Here is an 11,723-nt window from a genome sequence, read left to right on the forward strand (position 1 = left end):
ACAAAGGCCTTGCTAGGCCTATTGCGCATTTCTACAGAAGACCCGTGTTTTGAGCTGCGAGAACCGTTAAAAACAAACTTATAATTCAAATTTAAGACACAAAATTGCACATTTCTTTGTACACGATTAATAAGATGACTTATAACTGCATGTATTTTTTTCTTCCTTTTAATGATATTTAGGTTGGTTAAAGAATGCCTTAGCTCCTAAAATTGATGTGGGATTTGAGTTTGAATTACGAAGCATGAAAAGACTGGTTTTATGTCCTTACAATCCAGTTCTTTTTCTTAAGACAATAAAATTCATAAAATCAAAATTACAAACTAAATATTTCTTTAACATAAAGTAGTAAGGTTTTTTGTCTGAAGCTAATGATCTCTAAAAATATTGGTCCAAATTGGTTCCACTTTTCAGCTTTATAAATATCTTTGAATAGTTTTAGGCTATTTTCCTTATCTGCTCTTCCCCTCTCTAGAGGTTAGGGGCTAAGCAACTACATGCATATTATAACAATTATCCACCTTTGGAGAAAAAAAGTCTTTTAAATTTTATTAAAATGCTTCTTTGTAAGTTCACCAATTATGCCTAGAAGGCCTTTTTAGCTTTTTTGAGAAAATTTCATAAAACCACTTTTTTCTGAAATTTTTAAGTATCTAGGACACTAAGAAGCAAACTAGAAAGGGATAAAACAATGGGAGATACATTGATGTAGATTACCAATGATAATAGACTAAATCATCCCTTCAGTTGATTTAAATTATTGAATAACAAAATGTGGACATTATTATTTTGGAACCAACCAATCAAAATCTTACAAGAGTACCCAAAGTTATTATGTCAACAAAGGATTGGGCGTTTTTATAAAACTTTGGGTACCAGTATGTTTGAATATACGTTTCCGAGATCTTAGATAACGAATATTTGGGCAATCTAATACTTGTTGTTTGTTTGTTTAAAGCTCAAAAGTTTTAAGGACAAAATCTAATCTAAAATTCAGCAATTTTATGATCTTAGTCCAATGAAGATTAGGTTAATTCATGCAGATATATGCTATTGTCATAGCTTTAGGCTTCAGCCGCATAAAAGGATAGATATATAGGCCAAACAAAAGTTAGTTTTATCCTCAATCTAATATTTTCGATCTACAGTCTAGAACCAGGGAGAAAAGGAACATTGGGCTATTTATAACACTAGTCCCCAAAGTTGTATTACAATGTTTTCTTATTCGTTGGTTTAATAAATTTGGGGAGTTGAATGAATTTTTATTAGTAGTTCCATTTAGTTGAGTGTCCAAACGTTACAACTACTAATTTTATTCTACAGAAAGGGTAATTTTGTGCATCATTATAAGGATGTATATTAGAATATCGGCCATTGTCTTATCCCTTTAGATTCCTGAATATTTAGAATATATTGTATAAATGTAACTGCCATTAACCTTTCCCTAAATCCCATAAATCAAGGCTATTTACCAATTATTGTAAACCAGAGAAAATTTTAGGAATTTTCCCCTTGTCAAATTAACCAACCCTTACCACAACCCCTCCCCCCCCTCTCCATAATAACTAAATTCCCCAACCCTTGCAATTCATGAAAATTTGGGGGGGGGGGGTGTAAGGTAGTAATTAAATTCCATTTGGTGACATAAAAAATTATTTGCTGTCTAAAAAATTTGTTTGATATCTAAATGATTAGCAAAAAAAAGTTTTAATAAAAAATGGACCCTTATATTTTGAATGAAACAGCGACTAGTGCATAATAATTCACCTGCATCTAAAGTGTACTGCAGTTGGTTAATTCATAATTTCTGTATACATATACAAATATGTATTATTTCTTATAAGTAATATAAGTAGATAGATAGGTCATATGTAAAATGAAATTCATACCATACAAGCAGGTTTAAATAAGATAATAAGCAAGGGGTGATAAAAATGTAGGGTTGCGAGGATTTAATTAACAAACAAAATTGTCCTTTATCTCCCTCTAGGTATATATTGAAATTAATTGACTGAAACTTAAAAACATACTTTAATTTCTTTAAACAGCTATTTAAGATCAATGACACCTTAAAAATTGCAATAGGTATATACTTTATGAAAGCTGCATTTTTACCTAAATAATTTATTTAAAATATTTCAAGGCTTTAAAAATATGAACTTTAAATTAAGGAAATATTTTAAATTATTGAATTTCTATTTAGGCAGGAAAGTGTACATTGCTTTTTAAATGATTTACCAGCCAAAGGCATGACTTTACTCTTACCTGAATAAGCTGCCTGTGGCGAAAGATCTGGCTCTGAGTGAAACGTGCTGCGGCGGCCGAACGGTTTGATCTCGCCGCCGTTCATAACAGGATATAGCCCGCCGCGGGGAGGGAAGGTGGTCCCCAGTTTGGCGGTGTCGGCGTGCAGTCTCTTCACAAATGGAATTTTCTGACGGTTCTTGCAGTCTGTAATGAATTGATCATCAAAAAAAGTAAATTAATTTTTAAATTTTGATGTGCAAATACTCTAAAAACGAATATTTTAACTGAGGTAAATTCAAAGTTGCTGTCGATTTAAAAAAAATAGTGTTAAAATAAGCAGTATTTACCCGTTGGTGACAATAAAAACTTAAGATTTTTCACACAAAAACCAATACAAGTTGTCTCAAAAAGGATCAATTATAATGGTATAAAAGTTGAATGAAATATATTCATATCAGGGATCTAAATCGATAAGACAATGGCCAATAAAATGATGTACATCCCCAATGTACAAAATTACCCCTTCTGCAGCGTAAGATTAGCGGTTGGAGCGTTTGAACAGTAAATTTAATAAACTAACTAATCAAAATTCACTAAAGTCCTCAAAGTTGGTAAGCAAACGAATAAGAAAGTTCCTTGAGGACTAGTCTATCAAATAGCCCCAAATCCCCCTCCATCCATGAAAAAGACACTTTTTAAATTTTACCTTCCAGCCATTGGTTGGTAAGCTCTTCCTTGATGGCATTTCTGTTGATACTCTCCAAGCTGCGGTTTCTGGCAGCTGCAGCTGACTCGAGGCTGGTGCGTACTCTGGCGGACATAATTGCGGCCTCAACCTCGCCAGGTTCACCCATCCCGAGCAGAAAAAAATTAGAACTCACAGGCTGTAGGGTCAAACTCATTTCTATACAGAAAAATGTTGCATTGAAATTACCATGAAAAATATAAGATTGTAATTCATCTTCATATTATAGAATGATACAAAATAGAACGATGTCTGTCTGTCTGTCAGTCTGAAGCTTACCACTGAACCATTTGGGCTCTACTCTTAAGGGATTAAAGCTACTGGTACTGCGGTAAATTTTCTTGAGGGAACACCTATACCCCCCCCCCCCCTTTTGTTTTGTGGAGACTTACCATTACCTCTAGGGACGAAGACCCTAGAGGCTAGTGGTAAATCCTCGCTTGTAGAACGTAAATTGTTTAGCCTTTATGAGAAGAAAAACTTTAAGACAGCTAAAAACCTACTTTTGATCAATAATACTGTACTACCGTTTAATATATCTTACTAGACTTAGGGGTTCCCACACACCCAACTACTTTATGGGTTCTAATTCAAAATCCAAGCTTCTATTATATTATTCATAACGGATAAAACGTTAGGTTATAAAAGTTATGTTAAATATTATTTTCATAACATATGTAAAATATCAAAATTCAAAACAAAATTTTTAAACTACTATTTATCTCACCTTTAAAACTAAATCAAAAACAACATATAACAGCTATCATATCACTTTTTTGTATAACTATTTTGTTTTCAGCCTCTTATTATTGATTGTAAGTTAGTTTTTCACAATATAAAATGTGGGGTATTTCAAGTTTTTTTGTTTTGGTATAGGTGCGCCTGACGCGTCTGTCTGATGCGCTCCCAGTTTACTGAAATGAGAATTAAACTCAAAATATCAATTGACAGATTTTAGAGGATAGAGGCGCTTGTAAGAGGGGGGAAGGGGAAGTGTATTAGGGAATTGTAATGGGGGAAGGGTCACGTTTACGTGACAAATGGAATTAAAGGAGGTGGGGAATGTCTGTTCTAGACTTAAGAAAATATGAGAGAGAGAGAGAGAAAGAAAGATAGATAGATAAAATGCGAATAGAGAATATAAGAGAAATGTAAAAATTTATATTAAAAGACAAACTTAAAGAATGAGAGAGAGAAAGAGAGATGAAAGAGATAGAGGAAGAAATCAGGACAGATTAAATTGAGAGAGAGGGAAAGATAGAGAGAGAAAGAGAGAGAGAGAAAGATAGAGAGAGAGAGAAAGAGAGAGAGAGAGAGAGAAAGAGAGAGAGAAAGAGAGAGAGAGAGAGAAAGAGAAAAAAGTGAGATAGAAGATGTAAAATGAGATAGTGGACAAACAAACATAATTTCTATGTCTCTATGATGGCGGGACATCACTTACGCGCTTGGTATTAACTTCAAAGATTTATAAAATCGCACAAAATTAAACACAATAACAAATTAATAATATGGGATATTTGGCGAAAAGACCGGATCAATAGCTAAGAAACAGTTTAGGCTGTAGTTAAAATATGTCATTCTGATAATTTGAGATATTTAGCGGCTGTGATGACACTCCTTATGGGTAAAGCGCCCATGTTTCGAACTCGTGATACAGACAAATCTCCTAAATCTCCTTCCCCTTCTCAATTCTCTTATATAATGCGCACTTAAAGTCACCCCGTTCCCCTGCCCCATAAACCTCCTCAATTTCCTAAATCCTCCTTTTTCTATTTTTCTTAACACCCCCACCCCCCAACCGGAGCGCCACACCAAAATCTCTCCGGTCAACCCAGAGAGACATTAAATTTTTAAAGGCCTAGTGTAAAAAAGGCGTTTTTCCCACGACTGACATAGAGTGACAAAAAGGGTAGAAAAACAAGAATAACAAGTGTTTTTAAAGGGAAGCGGTTTGTAGATATCAATAAAGTCTGTAAATTTATAGCAATAAAACTTGTCTTTTTTCAAAGCCAACCCTATAATGATAATAAACCCTAAAGAATTTTCACAAAAAAATAGTCTTCTATGACTATCGCAAATAGCACCCAAAATAATCCTATTACCTTTTGGGTTGTACAGACAATATAGTTATAATAAAGTAACAGGATGTTTGTTTGTCTGTCTGTTTGTACCGAAGGATCTTGCTAACCGCTGAACCGATATGATTCTCCTTTGCAGGTTAGCTTTTCATAGGTCAGATGAAGGTTTATAATTATTGTGGGGGAGGGTACCATAAGAAAAAAAAACCACTCCCCCTCCTAAAAAAATTTAATTTTTCTTTTAAAACATAAATTAAAATGGGGTGTAGTCGATTCCCCCTACCCCCCCCCCCAAAAAAAAAATGCTAAAGACCTTACAAAATATTAGTATAGTTATAACGAAGCTTCAATACTAAAAGGGGAATGTTATAAAATCACATGTTCTCCCATGCGGTCAGACATATTAACTTTTTAAAGCAAAGCTATTCTGCAACTCGCCATGCCCGTTTGCCAGTGAACGACTGATTTCTTAAGATAAACAATTGAATGACAAAATATTTTGATGTCGGTTGATCTTTAAAAGTCTTCAATATGCATATGAATTATTTAGCTGCTATTAAAGACATTTGCCATGCACATTTCTGTGACAATTAAGCATACAATTGGAAACATTTAAACATAGGTACTTGATTATTTTTATTATTCAGCAATTTATGTTGAAAACCTACTTTAATTTGTCTGTCGTCCATAATATAAAAAAATAATCTATTCCAGTGCTACGCTCCTTATGGATGTTTTCGTCCTTCTTTTCAATGTACTGTCGTATTTTTAAGTTGAAAGTGATAAAAATCAGGTTTCATAAAATTTGACAAAAAAGTAAGTCAGTCTAAGTAGAAATCATAACATAATTCATGGGAAAAAAAGAGCCTAGCTATTTATCAGGGGGCTGTGAGTCTAGAGGTGGTATATGGGAAGGCATGCTCGCCTGAATTTTAATAATAGAAGGGTGGTAATACCCTCCCCTGGCCTACCCCCCCCCTTGCCTTCCATGCTCCACTGATAAAAAATAACTAAATAGAAAAATCAAAATGATGAGGTTTCGTGATTATTTTACTTAAATTCTTACATGTTAATAAATCTAAAAAATGGCAAGAAGATCGAATTAAGGTCTAAAATAAGATGGTAAAGATCTAGATTTAATCACATTAGTTATTGAGACGCAATTAAAGGTATAAAGGGTCTTTTGTCTCAAACTCCGCCCATTTGTCCGAACAATAAGGAACCCACGCCTATTACAGGATTATGCTTATCAAGGAGCTTACCCCCCCCCCCCCCCTCCATACTCCTTAAACTCACTAGTATTTAAAACAATAACATATAATTAAAATTCTCTCTTAAATGTACACTTTCTCAAAAAAAAAAGCTGAGTTAAAAGTTTTTGACATTTGTTTAATTTTGTTGTTCATAGAGTTTTTTTTATAGTTCCTTGGCAGGTTTATAGCTATTTTTCTATAAAAGACGCCAATTGAGACTTACTTAATATAGTTATAATCTAACTATAAATATACACCTTATACAAATTACCAGCGTTTTTATAGGGTTTGCAGTCGTCGAATCCTCAACTTCTTTAGATAACAATTAGTGGTTGCAATGTTTGAACACACAACTTAACGTACCAACCAATCAAATCCAAGTACCCGAAGTTGTTAAGTCAACAAATAAGAAAAGGTTACTATAAGACTTTTGTGACTAGTTTAAAAATTGCCAAATGTCCCCTCCCTCCCTGCTGCTGTTTGCAGAAGCATAAGTACACCAATTATTGCAAGGCACATCGTGTACTTTTAAGAAAATATACAGGAATAAAAATATACATAGAAGACTAAAATCAAAATATCTATGCAAAATGATGATAATAAGAAATTATAACTGTTTGTTGTTAATAAGGCACATTCCCAAATCTTTTGATTGCATATTTTTTTCTGGAAGTTCTATGTGTGTAAAAATGCGCTTGGCCTGTTCAAGAAATAGACCGCTTCAACTGCTGAAAGCTTTTAATTTTGTTTCACGGCGACGTAATTTAATTTCTCGTATTCATTCGAATCCGGTGGATAGGAACCTGTTCTCATCCATACGAAAAAACTATGTGTAGCATCGTATTATATCCAGCTTTCTACGAATATAAAAATGTACAATCATATGATTAAAACTAGTTTTTTTAGCCCGTGCATTCTATATCCGAGGAAAGCTGTTTATAATACGATGCGAGAAATATCTATTCTAAGTTTTTATTATGACGTGTGGAAAACTTAAAAAAGTTTCTTTTACCTAAATTGTCATTTAAAATGCATTTAACTTTTTTGTTATTGAAGCGGTAGGCTTCATATTTGGGTATTTGGTCTATTTGTGGCAGTCCTTCAGCCGCTAGAGCGGTGTATTTCTTGCAGGCATCCTTTAAAAGTCAGTGATTTACTGGATACTTAATATTGACATATTTACTTTTTAAACGAAAATATAGAGATGCTTTGCCTATAACATTATACCTAATAAACCTAGGAATCAAATACAAGTGAATAAGATTATTATGAAATATAAAATATAGTCAAAAATAAGAAATCATGTTTAAAATAAAAATACAGACTTTCTGGTAATTATTGGAGTTTCTACGATTTCAAAATTGTACATAACTGTTACAGGAATCATTTTGCCAAATTTTAAATCGCAAGGACAACGAAAAGACCCTCATGGATGGATTGGTCAGACGTATGGACCAAGATACTAAATGTAGAAAGGCTTTGGCTTTGCAAATCTTGTATATTGCTTCACATTAAGTCTTGACTCACAAGCCTAAAACTTCAGTGATCTAAAGGGATAAGACAATGGCTAATAAATTTATGTATAAACCCAATGAATACACAAAATACTCCTTGTGTAGATTACAGTTAGTTGTTGAAACTATTTGACACTCAAATTAATGAACAAACCAATTAAAATTCAATGAAAGTCCCTAAATATGTTAAAATAACAAATAAGAAAACGTTGTTATAATATTTTGGGGACTATGTCCCTTCTCTCCCTGCTAGTGCTAAAAGTTGCATAATTCTGTCTAGAATTTAATTTAAACTTAGCAACATAGATTTCAAAGTATTGTTTGTATTGTAAATACTGTTTAAACTAATTTTGAGCCAAGCTCTCAAAAATCTAGTAATAAAAAAGGGTCGAGATTGTTTAAAACCATTCTCAGACTTAAATCTAAAAATTGAATAGTCTAAAACTGTCAAAAGGTCTATGTGAAGCTTTATAATTAAAAAAAGAGAAATCAGTTCAGTAGTTATTGAGATCATTTGCTTCAGACAAAAAAAACCTACAATTTTAAATAAGGGGATAAGTTTAATTAAGCTTTTTTTAAAACTATGAACTAAAATATACTTATAGATTAAATTAACAAAAGCCACTGAAAAATGGCCAAAAATTATTTGGTTTTAGCAGTTAAAATAATCAGCAACAGATTTCCCCCAAATATTTACTACTCCAATAAATAGGATGGATAATTTTCCACTCCCCCCTGGAAGATAAGCGAGGCTTGTAAAATCATGCCAATTTTCGTAATCAAGATAAATTCAATAGTATTAAGTTCCCTAAACTTCTTGAAATAACTCAAGAAATAAAGAATAATCTAGTAAATTCTGAAAGTTTCTATATGTAAGACGACATTCAAGATATTATTTGATCAAATTTTACAAAACTAAAAGTTTAACATTTTAAAATTTATCAGTCATACTTTTTATACTATCGGCTACACCCTTGGTAACTAGGATCCCGTAATCGCAGTAGTGTTGAGCCTTAAAATATTCTGGGACCTATTTACGATGCTTTTCTAGCATAAAGAAAGCCATTGAGTTTTTTTTATTTCACGAAATTCAGACAAACAAACCTTACTAAGTACTTAATATCGTAGAGAATAAAATGATATAACGGCATTAACAAGAGCAAAATATGTTTAGGAATGTCAAATAAAATCAAATCGAGGCTTAACATTTACTCCTTAAAAAATAAAACAAAGTATGCTAAAAAGACGACATTTAAACTAGTAGGAATTTAGGCTTGACACAACGATATTTATATTTAGCCTCTAAGGGAGGTGTTATGCTAAAAGAAGGACTAAAAGGTTGGAAATTGAGGAAATTAAATGTTGTCTTCAATTTGGGAATTGAAGACGACATTATTATCTATTTTTATCGTTTTCTTTTGGTTTATAATCATAAAAGCAGACATGAAAGTTTCTAAAAGAAAGGAGATTGAAAGGACACTCCAAATATTTACTATTCTTAGTTTCTTATCATAAATTTGGGATGAGGTGCATAACTTTTAATCTAATAAATACTTATGTGAGTTTGAATTTAATAATTCTACATATACAGTCTTCAGTTTATTTTTTAAAGGCTTTCTCTTTATATTTCTATTCACTCTTGTCACTTATAGATCAAAGATTTTTTTATAAAAGAGAAATATGATAAAGAATAAAATAGCATCTTCTTTTCAGACACATTTATTTGGGTTAGGTCAGGTTATATAAGGTATTGGATTGTCCCTCAAAAGCATGAAATTAAAAGGGTGACAATTTTGATTTAACAACCCTAAAGAAATACAGGAGAGCTTAAAGGATCAGGCTGATCCTAAGAAGATCATCATTGCTCCAAGAAAAAGTATAGAAAAATTTCATAAATACAAAATTGAATACAGACACAAGACTTTTTGTAAGGATATAGAAAAAATTCGATTTGAAGTTTTGCTGGAATGCTGAAAAATTGTGTAATTACCCTCTTTGGTAAAATGTTTTGTTTGATATAAAGTACAAAAATCTTCATTAGCTTGGATATTTAGAAAATTGATTCGCAGCCAAATCATCCATGCAATTTTGACAAAGCTTCAGTCGCTTATTCGAGAAAGCGGAGTGAAATTATAAATTTAAATTTAGCCGCAGCCAACCCCACAGTAAGCACCACTTAACAACAGCCACCATCAGCCGCAGTCGCAAATTTTAATTTAGCAGCTGTTGCAGTCAAATACAGCCGCCGCAGCAACCGAGTGGCTGATGGGTCAGATGCCGACTCCAGTTGTTTAAAAAAAATTTAAATTATAAAACATAAAGTAAGCGCCACTTAACAGCGCCACCATCAGCCGCAGCCACAAATTTTGATATAGCCGCAATTGCAGCCACTAAACAACACATGGCCTTACATTTCAAATTCAGCAGCTGCAGCAGCTACTATGAGCTGCAGCCAACATGTCTGAAGGCGCAGATGTCGACCCCAGTTGTTTTTTAACAGTATTATTTAAATTGAATAACTTAATTTATTGCTTTACATGTATGTGAAACGGTAATTAAATCATTATTGACCTATTTTGAAACAAACAATGATGCATTACACATTCTATTGTCAGCAGCTGCGCAGCTTCTCTGTAAGAAAGATATGTCAGTCTGTCTGTTCGAGTTTTTTATATGATTAACTTCCTCAAACCATTTATGAGCTTTAAAAAGGATGATATCGTTCATAAAAGCGAAGCTCTGAAGCGGTAGGCCTAACGCTGCTTCGCTTATTACATTGTATCTTGTTGTAATAAGAATTATTATTTCAAAAATCAGATGAATGGGATAATTATATCACATAAAAATAGTTTTAAAAGGTTAGAAAGCAACATATTTAAATGAATCGACTTTCTGGTAATGCTTAATAAATCGTATTATCGTTTAAAATCTATTATTGCTGCGCTACAATTGATCACATAAAATATTTACAAAAATAATTTTAGAAAATCTTCGCTTTTAACAAATATCCCAAGCTTATATTGTTATCATATACAAATCTAATAATGCGACGCAAAAAAGCGTCACTGTTTTACAACAACCGTTTTAAAATGATAAAGAAATATTTTTATCAAAATCAGCTTTATTACATGAAATTTTCCAAGTAACACTGCTCGGTAACTTTCCGTTATTTTTAGTTTTTGTGCATAAAAATACATAAAAAAATACAAAACATGAAGTTACTTCCTCTTTGAAAGAGCGTAGTTTTTAGCATCAATAGTTTAGGAGTATAAAAATAGATGCAATCCTACAATATAAAGTAGTAAGTTTTTTTTGTTTTAAGTTAAAAATATCTAAAATTGCTGGTCCTAATGGGTTATGCATTTTTAGGAAAGCTTTAAAAATGTTTGGGTTGGTTTTAGGCTATTTTCCGAACCTTTTTGTCCACCCTTCTATATTACGGGTAAAAAAACTTGTAAATTATGAGGCAAAAGGGTAAAAATAGTTTTAAAAAATTGCAACAATCTATGATCAACAGCTGAAAAGCAAAAGTATGCATTGGTCAGCAAAATTTTCATCAAATAATTTGCCTTTTATCTTAAATAGCTTTAAAATTATGCCTCTAGAATGGCCAAATCTAAAAATCCGAGAACCATTGTGTATGGCCTATGCTCTGCAAAGAATGGATAACTGGCTATGATGAATTAGCCTTTTATCTTAAATAGTAAAAAAAACTGCATTTCCCTTTAAATATCTGATAATCCATAGAGCATTAAAGACTTACTGACATTAAGGTCCAAGCGAGTTAAAGAGTAGAAACACATTATTTAGGTAAAAATCAGCCGCTATCTAACTATAATAGCAGCTATGTAAATCAAATGATTATTACAGCATTACCGACCATTTA

General features: G+C 32.4%; 1 protein-coding gene across 8 annotated transcripts in view; it reads right to left on the reverse strand.

The window, feature by feature from the left end:
- The window catches only part of LOC145321755 (uncharacterized), a 75,994-nt gene that overhangs the window by 29,549 nt on the left and 34,722 nt on the right, over positions 1-11,723 (reverse strand). For 7 of the 8 annotated variants that reach the window (XM_080163335.1, XM_080163333.1, XM_080163330.1 and 4 more), the window contains exons 2-3: positions 2,954-3,151; positions 2,266-2,451 (exon numbers count right to left, since the gene is read on the reverse strand). In XM_080163335.1, the coding sequence (XP_080019461.1) occupies positions 2,266-2,451; positions 2,954-3,149 (382 nt within the window). In that variant the 5' untranslated portion in view covers positions 3,150-3,151. Of the gene's footprint in view, positions 1-2,265; positions 2,452-2,953; positions 3,152-3,719; positions 3,944-11,723 lie in introns of those variants that run through there. The other variant, XM_080163334.1, reaches the window with a different exon arrangement.

The sequence above is a fragment of the Acartia tonsa genome, chromosome 6 (genome assembly GCF_053477335.1).
Source record: "Acartia tonsa isolate MP-2025a chromosome 6, ASM5347733v1, whole genome shotgun sequence".
In the NCBI taxonomy this organism is placed as follows: domain Eukaryota; kingdom Metazoa; phylum Arthropoda; class Copepoda; order Calanoida; family Acartiidae; genus Acartia; species Acartia tonsa.